Source organism: Oncorhynchus masou, chromosome 30 (assembly GCF_036934945.1).
Source record: "Oncorhynchus masou masou isolate Uvic2021 chromosome 30, UVic_Omas_1.1, whole genome shotgun sequence".
Lineage (NCBI taxonomy): Eukaryota > Metazoa > Chordata > Actinopteri > Salmoniformes > Salmonidae > Oncorhynchus > Oncorhynchus masou.
In genome coordinates, this window is record NC_088241.1 from 6615200 (window position 1) to 6635262 (window position 20063).

Consider the following 20063-nt stretch of genomic DNA (forward strand, 5'->3'; position numbering starts at 1 on the left):
AGTGCTACCGGATAGGCAGTGAACGCAAGTGTAAATATAATGTACTGCAACTGTTTTGCGTGGGAATGGAAAGTAGTAGAGGACTTTAATAAATGGTTGAGGACATTTTGGTAACTAATGTGTATTTACGGCCTGTACAGATGCACTGTATGTGGGTTTATGCAAGGTATTTCTGTCCTGCGAGTATAGTGTATGTGAGTGTGTGTTTGCGTGCATGCGTGTGTGTGTCTGGGAGAGTTTACACTCGTTAGTATGGGGATCGTCTCTGAGTCCTGCTGTTTAAATTTAGGAGCAGTTCTCGATTTCTTCATCTGAACTTCCTGCTTTGCGGTCGGAAAATTCTGATGACAAGATTACGTGGCTCAAGACAGCATGATATTAATAGCCTGAGCTCCACACAAACTACCCCCCCCCCTACCTCACCCCACATCACCACCCCCCCTACCTCACCCCACATCACCACCCCCCTTTCCTCACCCCATATCACCAATCCCTCCCATTCCTCACCCCATATCACCAACCCTCCCTGCCTCACCCCATATCACCCCCCCTATTCCTCACCCCATATCACCAAATCCCCCCATTCCTCACCCCATATCACCAAATCCCCCCCATACCTCACCCCAAAGTGCAGAATTTGAGGGTACTTTCATCCATATCGGGTGAACGTTTAGAAATTTTTTAGCACTTTTTGTACATAGTCCCAACCAATATTTGGCCCCATATTCCGAGCACGCAATGGCTACATCAAGCTTGTGGCTCTACTAACTTGTTGGATGCATTTTCAGTTAGTTTTGGTTGTGTTTCAGATTATTTTGTGGAGTCACTTTTATTGTAAATAAGAATATAATATGTTTCTAAACACTTCTGCATGACTGTGGATTCTACCATGATTACGGATAATCATGAATGGATTGTGAATAATGATGAGTGAGAAAGTTACAGAGGCATAAATATCATAGCATGACACCTCTGCATTAAAATGAGACCATAAAGCACACCATCACAGCAGTACCTGTGATATGGGTATCAAGAAAGAGATCAGAAAGACTGAAACAGAGCAAGAGTGAGATGGAAGTTAGGAGAGAGGAAGATATTGAGGGTCTGGTCACTGTTTTCAAATGTGTCAAAACCTAAAGTTTCCAACCGCAGCAAGAAAGGGAAGTTAAACTGACAGAGAAAAGAGAGCGGGGAAAGGAGGGGCAGTGAGGGTGGAACATGAGGTATTTAAACACATGCCACACACACACACACACACACACACATACACACACACACACACACACACACACACACACACACACACACACACACACACACACACACACACACACACACACGCGCGCACAGACACGCCTCAAAGTAATGGCCATAGAATTACCTTTCCTTCTGAAAGCTTTATGATCCTCAACATTAAGCGTTTAGATTAAGAAAGTATTAATTACAAAATGGCTGGATGTCTCAGGAGTATTTTATATGATCTGCTTCCGTTTGATAAATAACATTTGAAAATCAGAGGAACAGTGAAAGCAGAGCACAGGCCTCTGAATGGTGAAGTTTGGGGATAGAGATTTCAGGCAAGAGCACACAGACCTGACTGACTGACTCTGGTGGAATTAAGGGTTAGGGGTAAAGGTTAAAGGTTAAAGGTTAGAGTGCACTGACCTCTCGGTGGTGGGGTCAGAGCAGTTGAAGGGGTATTTGAGCTCGATGATGGTGCCATCTTTGTCCTGCAGGATCCCATTCTCTGCAGTGTAGTGATCCACCAGCTCGGACAGTGTGGCAAACTTCTCCCCCCCATACAGGTCGTAGAAGTCCCCTGTGTTTTGGATACGGATGTGGGTCACCAGCTCACCCACCCTGGGGTCAAAGATCAGGGGAGGGGGGACATTCGTGGGCCAGTCAGTGACAGTAGACAATTCTTCCTAAGATAGTTTTAAGTAAATAAAAACAATGTAAAGTAGCGAAAGAGAGATGCAGTGTATCTGTCCCTGACAGAGGGCAAGAAAAGGAGAGAGGAAAGGACGAGTGAGGAGAGAGGATATGCTATAAATCAAATTTAATAAAATCACATTTTCAAATGAAATGTTATTGGTCACATACACATCTAGCAGATGTTATTGCATGTGTAGTGAAATTCTTCCTAACTCAGTTGCCAGAGAGGAAGGAAACCGCTCAGGGATTTCACCATGAGGCCAATGGTAACTTTATAACAGTTATAGAGTTTAATGGCTGTGGTAGGAGAAAACGGAGGATGGATCAACAACATTGTAGTTATTTCACAATACTAAACTAATTGTCAGAGTGAAAACAAGGAAGCCTGTACAGAAAAACATGCATCTTGTTTGCAACAAGGCACTACATAAAGTAACTGCGAAAAATGTGGCAAAACAATTCACTTTATGTCCTGAAAATAAAGTGTTATGTTTGGGGCAAATCCAATACAACACATTACTGAGTACCACTCCTCATATTTTCAAGCATAGTGTTGGCTGCATTATGTTATGGGTATGCTTGTAATCATTAATGACTGGGGAGTTTTTCAGGATAAAAAATAAATGGAATGGAGCTAAGCACAGGCACAATTCTAGAGGAATGCCTGATTCAGTCTGCTTTCTACTAGACACGGGGTGTTGAATTCAGCTTTCAGAAGTACAATAACCTAAACTACAAGACCAAATCTACACTGAAAAAAGACAGTGAATGTTCCTGAGTGGCCATGTTACAGTTTTGACTTGAATCTGCTTGATTTTGATTTATTTACATTTTTTATTTAATTTAACATTTATTTAAAGAACAAATTCTTATTTATAATGACAGCCTACCCTGGCCAAACCTGGACAATGCTTGACCATTTGTGTGCCACCCTAAGGGACTCCCAATCACGGCTGGATGTAATTCAGCCAGGATTTGAACAAGGGACTGTAGTAACGCCTCTTGCACTGAGATGCAGTGCCACTCGGGAGCCTAAATCTATGGCAAGACCTGAAAATGGTTGATCAACAGCCAATATGACAGAGCTTGAATAATTTTGAAAAGAATAATGGGCAAATGTTACACAACTACTTATCTAATCAAGTTACAGTATATTCGTTTTTTACTTTTCTTTTTTTTTCAGATTTTTTGCAAATGTTTTAATTTTCCTTCCACTTATATTCCATATTATTTTGTGTAGAGCATTGACAAAAAATGACAATCCCACGTTGTATCACAACAAAATGTGGAAAAAGTCAAGGGATTTGAATACTTTCCGAAGGCGCTGTAGGTTGAGAAAAGGAGAGAGAAGGAGAGACAAAGAAGGAGAAAAAGAGATGGAGTATCTCCATCTGATGGAGAGAGATGAGGAAAAAGAGACGGAGGGTGTCCATCTGATGGAGAGAGCGGAGGAGAAAGAGATGGAGGATGTCCTAGCTGATGGAGAGAAAGGAGGAGAAAGAGATGGAGGATGTCCAAGCTGATGGAGAGAAAGGAGGAGAAAGGGATGGAGGATGTCCTAGCTGATGGAGAGAAAGGAGGAGAAAGAGATGGAGGATGTCCAAGCTGATGGAGAGAACGGAGGAGAAAGAGATGGAGGATGTCCTAGCTGATGGAGAGAGAGGTGGAGAAAGAGATGGAGGATGTCCTAGCTGATGGAGAGAAAGGAGGAAAAAGAGATGGAGGATGGAGAGAGAAATCGATGGAGGACGTCCTAGCTGATGGAGAGAGAAAGAGATGGAGGATGTCCTAGCTGATGGAGAGAAAGGAGGAGAAAGAGATGGAGGATGTCCTAGCTGATGGAGAGAGAAAGAGATGGAGGATGTCCTAGCTGATGGAGAGAGAAAGAGATGGAGGATGTCCTAGCTGATGGAGAGAACGGAGGAGAAAGAGATGGAGGATGTCCTAGCTGATGGAGAGAAAGGAGGAGAAAGAGATGGAGGATGTCCTAGCTGATGGAGAGAAAAAGAGATGGAGGATGTCCTAGCTGATGGAGAGAACGGAGGAGAAAGAGATGGAGGATGTCCTAGCTGATGGAGAGAGAAAGAGATGGAGGATGTCCAAGCTGATGGAGAGAGAAAGAGATGGAGGATGTCCTAGCTGATGGAGAGAAAAGAGGAGAAAGAAATGGAGAATGTCCTAGCTGATGGAAAGAGAAAGAGGATGTCCTAGCTGATGGAGAGAAAAAGAGATGGAGGATGTCCTAGCTGATGGAGAGAACGGAGGAGAAAGAGATGGAGGATGTCCTAGCTGATGGAGAGAGAAAGAGATGGAGGATGTCCAAGCTGATGGAGAGAGAAAGAGATGGAGGATGTCCTAGCTGATGGAGAGAAAGGAGGAGAAAGAGATGGAGGATGTCCCAGCTGATGGAAAGAGAAAGAGGACGTCCTAGCTGATGGAGAGAAAAAGAGATGGAGGATGTCCTAGCTGATGGAGAGAACGGAGGAGAAAGAGATGGAGGATGTCCTAGCTGATGGAGAGAAAGGAGGGGTAAGAGATGGAGGATGTCCTAGATGATGGAGAGAGAGGAGGAGAAAGAGATGGAGGATGTCCTAGCTGATGGAGAGAGAAAGAGATGGAGGATGTCCTAGCTGATGGAGAAAAAGGAGGAGAAAGAGATGGAGGATGGAGAGAGAGGAGGAGAAAGAGATGGAGGATGTCTTAGCTGATGGAGAGAAAGGAGGAGAAAGAGATGGAGGATGTCCTAGCTGACAGAAAGAGAAAGGAGGGGTAAGAGATGGAGGATGTCCTAGCTGATGGAGAGAAAGGGGGAGAAAGAGATGAAGGATGTCCTAGATGATGGAGAGAGAGGAGGAGAAAGAGATGGAGGATGTCCTAGCTGATGAAGAGAGAAAGAGATGGAGGATGCCCTTGCTGATGGAGAGAAGGGAGGAGAAAGAGATGGAGGATGGAGAGAGAGGAGGAGAAAGAGATGGAGGATGTCCTAGCTGATGGAGAGAAAGGAGGAGAAAGAGATGGGGGATGTCCTAGCTGATGGAGAGAAAGGGGGAGAAAGAGATGAAGGATGTCCTAGCTGATGGAGAGAGAGGAGAAAGAAATGGAGGATGTCCCAGCTGATGGAAAGAGAAAGAGGATGTCCTAGCTGATGGAGAGAAAAAGAGATGGAGGATGTCCTAGCTGATGGAGAGAAAGGAGGGGTAAGAGATGGAGGATGTCCTAGCTGATGGAGAGAAAGGGGGAGAAAGAGATGAAGGATGTCCTAGCTGATGGAGAGAGAGGAGAAAGAAATGGAGGATGTCCCAGCTGATGGAAAGAGAAAGAGGATGTCCTAGCTGATGGACAGAAAAAGAGATGGAGGATGTCCTAGCTGATGGAGAGAAAGGAGGAAAAAGAGATGGAGGATGTCCTAGCTGATGGAGAGAAAGGAGGAAAAAGAGATGGAGGATGTCCTAGCTGATGGAGACAAAGAAGGAGAGAAAGAGATGGAGGATGTCCTAGCTGATGGAGAGAGAGGAGGAGAAAGAGATGGAGTATCTCCATCTGATGGAGAGAGAGGAGGAGTAAGAGATGGAGGATGTCCTAGCTGATGGAGAGAAAGGAGGAGAAAGAGATGGAGGATGTCCTAGCTGATGGAGAGAAAGGAGGAGAAAGAGATGGAGGATGTCCTAGCTGATGGAGAGAAAGGAGGAGAAAGAGATGGAGGATGTCCTAGCTGATGGAGAGAGAAAGAGATGGAGGATGTCCTAGCTGATGGAGAGAGAAAGAGATGGAGGATGTCCTAGCTGATGGAGAGAGAAAGAGATGGAGGATGTCCTAGCTGATGGAGAGAGAGGAGGAGAAAGAGATGGAGGATGTCCTAGCTGATGGAGAGAAAGAGGGAGAAAGAGACGGAGGATGTCCTAGCTGATGAAAAGAGAGGAGGAGAAAGAGATGGAGGATGTCCTAGTTGATGAAGACAAAGAAGGAGAGAAAGAGATGGAGTATCTCCATCTGATGGAAAGAGGTGGAGGATGTCCTGCCTGATGGAGAGAGAGGAGGAGAAAGAGATGGAGGATGTCCTAGCTGATGGAGACAAAGAAGGAGAGAAAGAGATGGAGTATCTCCATCTGATGGAGAGAGAGGAGGAGAAAGAGATGGAGGATGTCCATCTGATGGAGAGAGAGGAGGAGAAAGATATGGAGGATGTCCATCTGATGGAGAGAGAGGAGGAGAAAGAGATGGAGGGTGTCCATCTGATGGAGAGAGAGGAGGAGAAAGAGATGGAGGATGTCCATCTGATGGAGAGAGAGGAGTAGAAAGAGATGGAGGATGTCCTAGCTGATGGAGAGAAAGAAGGAGAGAAAGAGATGGAGGATGTCCTAGCTGATGGAGACAAAGAAGGAGAGAAAGAGATGGAGTATCTCCATCTGATGGAGAGAGAGGAGGAGAAAGAGATGGAGGATGTCCATCTGATGGAGAGAGAGGAGGAGAAAGATATGGAGGATGTCCATCTGATGGAGAGAGAGGAGGAGAAAGAGATGGAGGGTGTCCATCTGATGGAGAGAGAGGAGGAGAAAGAGATGGAGGATGTCCATCTGATGGAGAGAGAGGAGTAGAAAGAGATGGAGGATGTCCTAGCTGATGTAGAGAAAGAAGGAGAGAAAGAGATGGAGGATGTCCTAGCTGATGGAGACAAAGAAGGAGAGAAAGAGATGGAGTATCTCCATCTGATGGAAAGAGATGGAGGATGTCCTGCCTGATGGAGAGAGAGGAGGAGAAAGAGATGGAGGATGTCCTAGCTGATGGAGACAAATAAGGAGAGAAAGAGATGGAGTATCTCCAGCTGATGGAGAGAAAGGAGGAGAAAGAGATGGAGGATGTCCTATCTGATGGAGAGAGAGGAGGAGAAAGAGATGGAGGATGTCCTAGCTGATGGAGAGAGAGGAGGAGAAAGAGATGGAGGGTGTCCATCTGATGGAGAGAGAGGAGGAGAAAGAGATGGAGTATCTCCATCTGATGGAGAGAGATGAGGAAAAAGAGACGGAGGGTGTCCATCTGATGGAGAGAGCGGAGGAGAAAGAGATGGAGGATGTCCTAGCTGATGGAGAGAAAGGAGGAGAAAGAGATGGAGGATGTCCAAGCTGATGGAGAGAAAGGAGGAGAAAGGGATGGAGGATGTCCTAGCTGATGGAGAGAGAGGTGGAGAAAGAGATGGAGGATGTCCTAGCTGATGGAGAGAAAGGAGGAAAAAGAGATGGAGGATGGAGAGAGAAATCGATGGAGGACGTCCTAGCTGATGGAGAGAGAAAGAGATGGAGGATGTCCTAGCTGATGGAGAGAAAGGAGGAGAAAGAGATGGAGGATGCCCTAGCTGATGGAGAGAGAAAGAGATGGAGGATGTCCTAGCTGATGGAGAGAGAAAGAGATGGAGGATGTCCTAGCTGATGGAGAGAACGGAGGAGAAAGAGATGGAGGATGTCCTAGCTGATGGAGAGAAAGGAGGAGAAAGAGATGGAGGATGTCCTAGCTGATGGAGAGAAAAAGAGATGGAGGATGTCCTAGCTGATGGAGAGAACGGAGGAGAAAGAGATGGAGGATGTCCTAGCTGATGGAGAGAGAAAGAGATGGAGGATGTCCAAGCTGATGGAGAGAGAAAGAGATGGAGGATGTCCTAGCTGATGGAGAGAAAAGAGGAGAAAGAAATGGAGAATGTCCTAGCTGATGGAAAGAGAAAGAGGATGTCCTAGCTGATGGAGAGAAAAAGAGATGGAGGATGTCCTAGCTGATGGAGAGAACGGAGGAGAAAGAGATGGAGGATGTCCTAGCTGATGGAGAGAGAAAGATATGGAGGATGTCCAAGCTGATGGAGAGAGAAAGAGATGGAGGATGTCCTAGCTGATGGAGAGAAAGGAGGAGAAAGAGATGGAGGATGTCCTAGCTGATGGAGAGAGAAAGAGATGGAGGATGTTCTAGCTAATGGAGAGAGAAAGAGATGGAGGATGTCCTAGCTGATGGAGAAAAAGGAGGAGAAAGAGATGGAGGATGGAGAGAGAGGAGGAGAAAGAGATGGAGGATGTCCTAGCTGATGGAGAGAAAGGAGGAGAAAGAGATGGAGGATGTCCTAGCTGACAGAAAGAGAAAGGAGGGGTAAGAGATGGAGGATGTCCTAGCTGATGGAGAGAAAGGGGGAGAAAGAGATGAAGGATGTCCTAGATGATGGAGAGAGAGGAGGAGAAAGAGATGGAGGATGTCCTAGCTGATGAAGAGAGAAAGAGATGGAGGATGTCCTTTCTGATGAAGAGAAGGGAGGAGAAAGAGATGGAGGATGGAGAGAGAGGAGGAGAAAGAGATGGAGGATGTCCTAGCTGATGGAGAGAAAGGAGGAGAAAGAGATGGAGGATGTCCTAGCTGATGGAAAGAGAAAGGAGGGGTAAGAGATGGAGGATGTCCTAGCTGATGGAGAGAAAGGGGGAGAAAGAGATGAAGGATGTCCTAGCTGATGGAGAGAGAGGAGAAAGAAATGGAGGATGTCCCAGCTGATGGAAAGAGAAAGAGGATGTCCTTGCTGATGGAGAGAAAAAGAGATGGAGGATGTCCTAGCTGATGGAGAGAAAGGAGGAGAGAAAGAGATGGAGGATGTCCTAGCTGATGGAGAGAGAGGAGGAGAAAGAGATGGAGGATGTCCTAGCTGATGGAGAGAAAGGAGGAGAAAGAGATGGAGGATGTCCTAGCTGATGGAGAGAAAGGAGGAGAAAGAGATGGAGGATGTCCTAGCTGATGGAGAGAAAGGAGGAGAAAGAGATGGAGGATGTCCTAGCTGATGGAGAGAAAGGAGGAGAAAGAGATGGAGGATGTCCTAGCTGATGGAGAGAAAGGAGGAGAAAGAGATTTAGGATGTCCTAGCTGATGGAGAGAGAAAGAGATGGAGGATGTCCTAGCTGATGGAGAGAGAAAGAGATGGAGGATGTCCTAGCTGATGGAGAGAGAGGAGGAGAAAGAGATGGAGGATGTCCTAGCTGATGGAGAGAAAGGAGGAGAAAGAGATGGAGTATCTCCATCTGATGGAGAGAGAGGAGGAGAAACAGATGGAGGATGTCCTAGCTGATGGAGAGAAAGAGGGAGAAAGAGACTGAGGATGTCCTAGCTGATGAAAAGAGAGGAGGAGAAAGAGATGGAGGATGTCCTAGTTGATGAAGACAAAGAAGGAGAGAAAGAGATGGAGTATCTCCATCTGATGGAAAGAGGTGGAGGATGTCCTGCCTGATGGAGAGAGAGGAGGAGAAGGAGATGGAGGATGTCCTAGCTGATGGAGACAAAGAAGGAGAGAAAGAGATGGAGTATCTCCATCTGATGGAGAGAGAGGAGGAGAAAGAGATGGAGGATGTCCATCTGATGGAGAGAGAGGAGGAGAAAGATATGGAGGATGTCCATCTGATGGAGAGAGAGGAGGAGAAAGAGATGGAGGGTGTCCATCTGATGGAGAGAGAGGAGGAGAAAGAGATGGAGGATGTCCATCTGATGGAGAGAGAGGAGTAGAAAGAGATGGAGGATGTCCTAGCTGATGGAGAGAAAGAAGGAGAGAAAGAGATGGAGGATGTCCTAGCTGATGGAGACAAAGAAGGAGAGAAAGAGATGGAGTATCTCCATCTGATGGAGAGAGAGGAGGAGAAAGAGATGGAGGATGTCCATCTGATGGAGAGAGAGGAGGAGAAAGATATGGAGGATGTCCATCTGATGGAGAGAGAGGAGGAGAAAGAGATGGAGGGTGTCCATCTGATGGAGAGAGAGGAGGAGAAAGAGATGGAGGATGTCCATCTGATGGAGAGAGATGAGTAGAAAGAGATGGAGGATGTCCTAGCTGATGTAGAGAAAGAAGGAGAGAAAGAGATGGAGGATGTCCTAGCTGATGGAGACAAAGAAGGAGAGAAAGAGATGGAGTATCTCCATCTGATGGAAAGAGATGGAGGATGTCCTGCCTGATGGAGAGAGAGGAGGAGAAGGAGATGGAGGATGTCCTAGCTGATGGAGACAAATAAGGAGAGAAAGAGATGGAGTATCTCCATCTGATGGAGAGAAAGGAGGAGAAAGAGATGGAGGATGTCCTATCTGATGGAGAGAGAGGAGGAGAAAGAGATGGAGGATGTCCTAGCTGATGGAGACAAATAAGGAGAGAAAGAGATGGAGTATCTCCATCTGATGGAGAGAAAGGAGGAGAAAGAGATGGAGGATGTCCTATCTGATGGAGAGAGAGGAGGAGAAAGAGATGGAGGATGTCCTAGCTGATGGAGAGAGAGGAGGAGAAAGAGATGGAGGATGTCCTAGCTGATGGAGATGAAGAGGAGAGAAAGAGTTGGAGGATGTCCTAGCTGATGGAGAGAGAGGAGGAGAAAGAGATGGAGGATGTCCTAGCTGATGGAGAGAGAGGAGGAGAAAGAGATGGAGGATGTCCTAGCTGATGGAGAGAGAAAGAGATGGAGGATGTCCTAGCTGATGGAGAGAGAGGAGGAGAGAGAGATGGAGGATGTCCTAGCTGATGGAGACGAAGAGGAGAGAAAGAGATGGAGGATGTCCTAGCTGATGGAGAGAGAAAGAGATGGAGGATGTCCTAGCTGATGGAGAGAGAGGAGGAGAGAGAGATGGAGGATGTCCTAGCTGATGGAGACGAAGAGTAGAGAAAGAGATGGAGGATGTCCTAGCTGATGGAGAGAGAAAGAGATGGAGGATGTCCTAGCTGACAGAAAAAGAGAGAGAGAATGACAAAGAAAGAGATGGGGTGTATTCCTACCTGACAGAGAGAGAGAAGTCTCCCTGGTTCTTCCTGCTGGGTCGGGCCAGGAAGCTGCCATGGACGCCCCGGCTCTTCAAAACAGACTCAGCATCCAAGCCAGAGATATCCCTGTGGAACCACCTGGATACACAGAGAGAAACACATTTACATACATACACTACCGTTCAAAAGTTTGAGGTCACTTAGAAATGTCGTCCTTGTTTTTGAAAGAAATGCAAATTTTTTGTCCATTTAAAATAACATCAAATTGATGAAGCTGCCAGTTGATGACTTGTGAAGCGTCTGTTTCTCAAACTAGACACTCAAATGTACTTGTCCTTTTGCTCAGATGTGCACCGGGGCCTCCCACTCCTCTTTCTATTCTGGTTAGAGCCAGTTTGCGCTGTTCTGTAAAGGGAGTAATACACAGCGTTTTACGAGATCAGTTTCTTGGCAATTTCTAGCATTAATAGCTTTCATTTCTCAGAACAAGAGTAGACGGACGAGTTTCAGAAGAAGGTTCTTTGTTTCTGGCCATTTTGAGCCTGTAATCAAACCCACAAATGCTGATGCTCCAGATACTCAACTCGTCTAAAGAAGGCCACTTGTATTGCTTCTTTAATCAAACAACAGTTTGCAAAAGGGTTTTCTAATGATCAATTTGCCTTTTAAAATGATAAACTTGGATTAGCTAACACAACATGCCATTGGAACACAGGAGTGATGGTTGCTGATAATGGGCCTCTGTACGCCTATGTAGATATTCCATAAAAAATCAGCCGTTTCCAGCTACAATAGTAATTTACAACATTATCAATTTCTACACTGTATGTCTGAACAATTTTATGTTATTTTAGCGGACAAAAAATGTGCTTTTCTATTAAAAACAAAGACATTTCTAAGTGACCCCAAACTTTTGAACGGTAGTGTATACATACAGTATATACAAACCACACACACACAGATCAGACCACGCACATAAGCACATGCACACACAAATGGTTATCCTCTGGCCCTGCCGCACCTGTCCACTGAGCCACATCATCTCTTTGATACTCCGTTTCTTCCCTCGGGGGGAAATTATATGAGACGTGGTAATAAAGATGAGTTAAATCACAATGTGTCTGTTAAATCCCATTTCAAAACCCTGCATTCCATTACCAGCTCATAGATTAACACAGTACTAGGTACCATTACCAGCTCATAGATTAACACAGTACTAGGTACCATTACCAGCTCATAGATTAACACAGTACTAGGTACCATTACCAGCTCATAGATTAACACAGTACTAGGTACCATTACCAGCTCATAGATTAACACAGTACTAGGTACCATTACCAGCTCATAGATTAGATTAACACAGTACTAGGTACCATTACCAGCTCATAGATTAACACAGTACTAGGTACCATTACCAGCTCATAGATTAACACAGTACTAGGTACCATTACCAGCTCATAGATTAACACAGTACTAGGTACCATTACCAGCTCATAGATTAACACAGTACTAGGTACCATTACCAGCTCATAGATTAACACAGTACTAGGTACCATTACCAGCTCATAGATTAACACAGTACTAGGTACCATTACCAGCTCATAGATTAACACAGTACTAGGTACCATTACCAGCTCATAGATTAACACAGTACTAGGTACCATTACCAGCTCATAGATTAACACAGTACTAGGTACCATTACCAGCTCATAGATTAACACAGTACTAGGTACCATTACCAGCTCATAGATTAACACAGTACTAGGTACCATTACCAGCTCATAGATTAACACAGTACTAGGTACCATTACCAGCTCATAGATTAACACAGTACTAGGTACCATTACCAGCTCATAGATTAACACAGTACTAGGTACCATTACCAGCTCATAGATTAACACAGTACTAGGTACCATTACCAGCTCATAGATTAACACAGTACTAGGTACCATTACCAGCTCATAGATTAACACAGTACTAGGTACCATTACCAGCTCATAGATTAACACAGTACTAGGTACCATTACCAGCTCATAGATTAACACAGTACTAGGTACCATTACCAGCTCATAGATTAACACAGTACTAGGTACCATTACCAGCTCATAGATTAACACAGTACTAGGTACCATTACCAGCTCATAGATTAACACAGTACTAGGTACCATTACCAGCTCATAGATTAACACAGTACTAGGTTACCATTACCCAGCTCATAGATTAACACAGTACTAGGTACCATTACCAGCTCATAGATTAACACAGTACTAGGTACCATTACCAGCTCATAGATTAACACAGTACTAGGTACCATTACCAGCTCATAGATTAACACAGTACTAGGTACCATTACCAGCTCATAGATTAACACAGTACTCGGTACCATTACCAGCTCATAGATTAACACAGTACTAGGTACCATTACCAGCTCATAGATTAACACAGTACTAGGTACCATTACCAGCTCATAGATTAACACAGTACTAGGTACCATTACCAGCTCATAGATTAACACAGTACTAGGTACCATTACCAGCTCATAGATTAACACAGTACTAGGTACCATTACCAGTTACCATTACCAGCTCATAGATTAACACAGTACTAGGTACCATTACCAGCTCATAGATTAACACAGTACTCGGTACCATTACCAGCTCATAGATTAACACAGTACTAGGTACCATTACCAGCTCATAGATTAACACAGTACTAGGTACAATTACCAGCTCATAGATTAACACAGTACTCGGTAGAGAGCAGTCTACACAGCATTATTGCAACCTTTTTTAAGTAAACGCTAGTATACAAGTATACAATATTGTTTCAAGACAAATAACTAGCATAACGTTTGAATGGAAAAGCCTGCATAAGGCCTAAGAGATGACAAACAGACCACCTACCTACAAACCCACCTTACCACAAAGCACCAACTTTTCATTCTATGGATACTACACTAGCCTATTCTACAGGACAACCTGCTGCTAATGATATCTGTTGCCAAGTGTCAGTGTGGTTGTAGCTACACAAGACATGGTAGAGATATTGATAGGCAGAATTGGGCAGAATTGGGGAACATTTCAAGAATTTGAAAAACTACTGCAAAATAGCTGGGAATTCTTACAGAGTTTAAAAACAAATCGTTACGTGTGAACTACAAACACACAAGACAGCAGAAAAGACTAAAGAACAAAGTACTGATGGTAAAGAAACAGAGAGAACAAGTAAAAGAAAGAGAGAAGTTGACATCAGGCGTTAGGAAAAGGCACCACGGTTGAGCAACTGGGTGTAAGAGTCTTGCGAGGGGGAGATCAACTCACCGAACCATTTTCACCTTCACTTCTTCTGGGCCCAAAAAGAAGGAGACAGGATAGTGAGGGTACACTTACAAATCATGTTTTACTGCCATTATCATCCCTCTCTCTAACTGCCCTCCTCCACACATTAGTCTGCTGTATTTCTTCCTCCATTTATCTCATTCAACATCACATACGCAAAGAACACCATTCTAAACAACCTGTCTTCTCTTCCTCTTTTACTCCCACGCTCATCTGTTCATCAAACCCTCTTTCCTCCCTTACCCTTTCTCTTTCTCGATATATCTCACTTTAGGTAGATAAGTAAACAATCTTACTGTTCTCAGCTCCTTCTGAAAACAAGCGACACTCTTGCTGACAGGCTCGTGTGTGCCTTACCCTTCTTCCCTCCCCTCTTTTTTCTTTTTCTCTCTGTCGTTCTGTGATACTCTCTCACTCTCTCGCTCCTTCCTTCCTTTTTGTGTCACTTTTCACAAAACAGTGAAAGCAAGAGACAGACAGGAACAAAAAAAGCTGACAGGCCGGAATCTCTTACAGAAAGAGATACTTTATAAATGTCAACGCAATAAAAACGCTTAGATTTCATCTTTAAAATGTATCTATAATTTTTTCTCTCTCCTTGCCTCAATCTAATGTCACATCTCTCTCTCTCTCTTCTCTATCCCTTCAGAAGGATCATAGCACCACTAGTGTTTTGCAAACAGACACAGTCCAGTGAGATTACTCTGAATATGTCATACCATACACTGTTCTTCAATGAGATAATGAACTAGAGAGAGAGAGAGAGAGAGAGAGAGAGAGAGAGAGAGAGAGAGAGAGAGAGAGAGAGAGAGAGGGAGAGATGGAGAGAGATGGAGAGAGAGACAGAGAGAGAGAGATGGAGAGAGAGAGATGGAGAGAGAGAGAGAGATGGAGAGAGAGAGAGAGAGAGAGAGAGAGAGAGAGAGAGAGAGAGAGAGAGAGAGAGAGGGGGGGTAAGGTAAAGGTAAACTAAGGAACTGCACATCTGCACATCTGCTCACTATCAGGAATGAAAAACACACTAGCCCCTTCAGTATATACTGGTTAAACTAATCATGCATTTTTCTCTGTCCTTCTCATTCTCTCTCTCTTTCCTTCTAACCCACCTGTCCTCCACTCCTTCCCTCTTCTGTCTGAGTGTCTGTTCTCTTCTGTTAGCTGTGTGTGTGCAAGTGTGTGTGTCTAACCTTTTGTGTGCCGTTTGTGTTTGACACAAAGGTCATGCTCGTAGTACACTTCCTTATTTTCAGAGTGCGACCTTCCCCCCGTGTGTCGCTCTCAAACCATTTACAACTGTGAGGTCATAACAACAAACTTACAACAAGCAACACACACACAAAACTACAGTCAGGATAGCAACTACACAACACTGTTCATGTGAGCAGCAATACAAGACATGTGAGCATGCTACAAGAAGAGGTGGGCTACATGTATACTAAAGGCTTGTCCACAGAAGTCTGTTAGAGCTTGAAAATGAAACTACTCTTCCCAAAATGCAACAGTCAGCTGGTGTGGCTACAAAAGCGGCATAGCAACAAAGCAGGGCTGTATAAGTTAACAGCTTGATGTTACAGTGTGACTGCCTGTTCAAGTTAGTGTTACAAATTTCAATACAACCAACATGCAAAGCAGCAGAGAGTAGGTGAGAGGTGCTATTTAAAGCTCCTGATCTGTAGTGGCTGGGGCCGAGAGCACCATCTATCTTGTGTGCCACATATGTCTGAATGCCTTTTTGTGTGTGGTGTGAGTTATATATAATTTGCATTATTATCAAATAATACCACATAAAGGTTAAATACATTTGTTTTTTGGACAGAGCCCCACCAAGAGAAGACCTGGAGGAAGTGAGAGACAGAGACAAACCCACTTTTCTGGGGTTTGGGGGGACTGATTAAATCTGAGACGTAGGAGCTGAGAGAGGAACGTCAGAACCCCATTGTGTTTTTCACACTGTTAAATCTACGACCTGAACACTAGAGGTGGAGGCTGATGAACCTGTGAAGTATGTTACACGGGAAGACAGCTGTGAAATTGTCCATCTTTCTCTCTGCTTTTCAGGCTCTGATGATACATGTACAGAGCTGAGAGCTGATGGTGAGAATGGCTTTTCCCTCTTCAGTCATGTTGCTGTTGTGTATCATTTGTGATGACCACCTTCCACAAAGATTCACACACACTAACTAACACACACATACCAAGTGATGACATCTCTTGATCCGGTCACTCCTGCAGGGCATGTACACACTATCACACACACTGATTAACAGACATATACACGTGTGTATTTCTCGCACCCAAAGTCCAAGTGATAAGGATTTGCCTTCAATGAAAGAACACACTCTCACACTGACCAATAGTGATGGGGGAAAACATTGATATATTTACATATTGGGATATAATTTTTGACGATATATCGTATCGTTTTGACAACATTGCAATACTAGTTTTGCTATAGTAGGCTGTACTTGCACTAAAACTCCATTATTTTCCCTTCATATCTTGTTCTCCATCTTCTTTTTAAATAAGGAACCAATTTGTTTTCAGCACATTTATTTCCATGACTGATTAAAACACGTTTTCTCATGACTCTCTCTTGTCCCTCTGCAGCAGACATTTGGTGAGCAATATGTTTGGAAAATCGAATCGCAATAAAATCACAATATCGAATCTCAATACATATAGAATTGTGAGAATCGTAAGAACCGCAATACTAATCCTATCGGCACCTAACTATTGTGATAATGTTTTGTACACTCAGTGTATATTGAACGGCATTTTTGTCACGTGGGGAAAGTGACATGTACGTAGAAACATATCTGTGGGGGAAAGTGACATGTACGTAGAAACATATCTGTGGGGAAAGTGACATGTACGTAGAAACATATCTGTAGGGAAAGTGACATGTACGTAGAAACATATCTGTGGGGGAAAGTGACATGTACGTAGAAACATATCTGTGGGGAAAGTGACATGTACGTAGAAACATATCTGTGGGGAAAGTGACATGTACGTAGAAACATATCTGTGGGGAGAGGAAAGTGACATGTACGTAGAAACATATCTGTGGGGAAAGTGACATGTACGTAGAAACATATCTGTGGGGGAAAGTGACATGTACGTAGAAACATATCTGTGGGGAAAGTGACGTACGTAGAAACATATCTGTGGGGAAAGTGACATGTACGTAGAAACATATCTGTGGGGGAAAGTGACATGTACGTAGAAACATATCTGTGGGGAAAGTGACATGTACGTAGAAACATATCTGTGGGGAAAGTGACATGTACGTAGAAACATATCTGTGGGGAAAGTGACATGTACGTAGAAACATATCTGTGGGGAAAGTGACATGTACGTAGAAACATATCTGTGGGGAAAGTGACATGTACGTAGAAACATATCTGTGGGGAAAGTGACATGTACGTAGAAACATATCTGTGGGGAAAGTGACATGTACGTAGAAACATATCTGTGGGGAAAGTGACATGTACGTAGAAACATATCTGTGGGGAAAGTGACATGTACGTAGAAACATATCTGTGGGGGAAAGTGACATGTACGTAGAAACATATCTGTGGGGAAAGTGACATGTACGTAGAAACATATCTGTGGGGGAAAGTGTGTAAAACAAGGTTGCTTTTGTCCTCTGAAAGGAGGGGTGGGGGACACAGGAGGTTGGTGGCACTATAATTGGGGAGGACGGGCTTGTGGCAATGGCTGGAGCAGAATAAGTGGAATGGTATCAAATACATCAAACACATGGTTTCCAACACATCCGTTCCAGCCATTATTATGAGCCGTCCTCCCCTCAGCAGCCTGGTGGGGGATGGGTTTGAAATAAATACGAATAAATGACACCAAAGTAAGAGCCCTGTCTGACAGTAGCTATTGTCAAAACAAGAATCTTCCAGGGCGATCACTTTGGCTTGCAAATCATATTTCTCTTGCCTGGACATCTAACAGTGAGATTTAAATGTATGTAAATACACGGAGTATACAACAGCTTTCTGTGACAGACTGACCAGGTGCATCCAGGTGAAGCTATGATCCTTTATTGCTGTCACCTGTTAAACCCACTTGAATCAGTTTAGATGAAGGGGATGAGACAGGTTAATGAAGGGGTTTTAAGCCTTGAGACAAATGAGACATGGACTGTGTATGTGAGCCATTCAGAGGGTGAATGACAAGACAAAAGATTGAATTGCCTTTGAACTCGGTATGGTAGTAGGTGTCAGGCACACCGGTTTGTGTCAAGAACTGCAATGCTGCTGGGTTTTTCACGTTCAACAGTTTCCTGTGTGTATATAAATAAAATGGTCCACCATCCAACTTGATACAACTGTAGGAAGTCAACATAGGCCAACCTCCATGTAGAATGCTTTTGACACCTTGTAGAGTTCAAGAGTCCAATTGAGGCTTTTCTTAGGGCAAAAGCAGGTGCAACTCAAAAATAGGAAGTTGTACACAGAATGATCAGCCGATGAGAACATAATTAGTTCTCCCACGTGTGATTTTAAATACACACATTACAGAAGGCTAGAGTGTACATACACAAGCATGCGAGCGAGCGAGCACGCACACACACACACACATGCAGAGACTAACAGACGTTTGTACTGCAGGTGTTAGAACAATGGTTAACACCAGGAATTGCAGACACACAAACATACTGGTTAGTGAAACAAAATGCCTGCAGCAGTTTGAGTTGGTCTCTCTTCCCCTTTCACACCTGTGAGCTTCACATGCTAACTGTGTCTATAGATAGTACTTACCCACAAGACATTGAATGGACTTTTGCTTGGGTGTTCTAGACAGCAGTTCAGTCTCATAGATCCAGTCTTTCAAACAGAACGAAGATGAGCTAGAGGTTAGTGCAGTGTGGTCTATCCACTGTGTCCAGTTAACTAGCGTATACTACACTGTTCCAGCTGCTTCTCTCTTCTGTCCCTCTATCTACCTCTTCTTTCTCACTCATTTCCTCTGTTTCTCCCTGTTGTTCCCCGTTTTCCTTCTTGCTCTCTACAATTCCTCTGACTGCCCTCTCTCTATCCCTCCCTATCTCTCTATCCCTCCCTCCCCCTCTCACTATTCCTCCATCCCTCTCTCTATCCCTCCCTATCTCTCTATCCCTCCCTCCCGCTCTCACTATTCCTCCATCCCTGTCTCTATCCCCCTCCCTCTATCCCTCCCTATCTCTCTATTCCTCCATCCCTCTCTCTATCCCTCCCTCTCTCTCTATTCTTCCATCCCTCTCTATCCCTCCCTATCTCTCTATTCCTCCGTCCCTCTCACTATCCCTCCCTCCCCCTCTCTCTATTCCTCCATCCCTGTCTCTATCCCCCCTATCTCTCTATTCCTCCATCCCTCTCTCTATTCCTCCCCCTCTCTCTATCCCTCCATATCTCTCTATCCCCCCTCCCTCTCTCTCTATCCTTCCCCCCCTCTCTATTCCTCCATCCCTCTCTCTATCCCTCCCTATCTCTCTATTCCTCCATCCCTCTCTCTATCCCTCCCTCCCTCTCTCTCTATTCCTCCTTCCCTGTCTCTGTCCTGATAAGTTATCAGCAGGCTCTATTACAACGCAGTATTTTGTCCCGCCCTGTAATTTCCCGCAATTTTCATAATTGCGCCTCTCTGTCTGTCTGGGAAAACAAGTCTGTTCCTGTCTCTCTCTTCTTCTCTCCCTCTAACCATCCATGTGTTCTCCTTCCCTCTCCTGCAAAAGGAAATGAGCTTTCACCTTTCCCATCATACATTTACAGCCACACTCCCTCCTCCTCCTGTACCTGTGTTCTATGGTTTTATTGCTTTATAGATACAGTTAAATCAGATGATGCCCTTCCACAGACCTTGTAGGTCAAATTATGACACGTACCATTAGTCATTTAAGCAATAAGGCCCGAGGAGGTGTGGTATTTGGCCAATATACCACAGCCAAGGGCTGTTTTTAAGCACTATGAAACGTGGAGTGCCTGAACACAACCCTTAGCCGTGGTATATTGGCCATATACCACAAACCCCCGAGGTGCCTTATTTCTATT

The 20063-nt window shown here is 44.4% G+C and overlaps 1 protein-coding gene across 9 annotated transcripts in view; it reads right to left on the reverse strand.

The window, feature by feature from the left end:
* LOC135521903 (tyrosine-protein phosphatase non-receptor type 6-like) overlaps positions 1–19086 on the reverse strand; it is a 67905-nt gene extending 48819 nt beyond the window's left edge. For 2 of the 9 annotated variants that reach the window (XM_064947707.1, XM_064947700.1), the window contains exons 1-3: positions 18795–19086; positions 10700–10822; positions 1666–1860 (exon numbers count right to left, since the gene is read on the reverse strand). In XM_064947707.1, the coding sequence (XP_064803779.1) occupies positions 1666–1860; positions 10700–10822; positions 18795–18805 (329 nt within the window). In that variant the 5' untranslated portion in view covers positions 18806–19086. Of the gene's footprint in view, positions 1–1665; positions 1861–10699; positions 10823–14004; positions 14030–14318; positions 14400–15128; positions 15187–18794 lie in introns of those variants that run through there. The other 7 variants (XM_064947709.1, XM_064947708.1, XM_064947704.1 and 4 more) reach the window with 7 other exon arrangements.
* Positions 19087–20063: the final 977 nt, after the last annotated feature.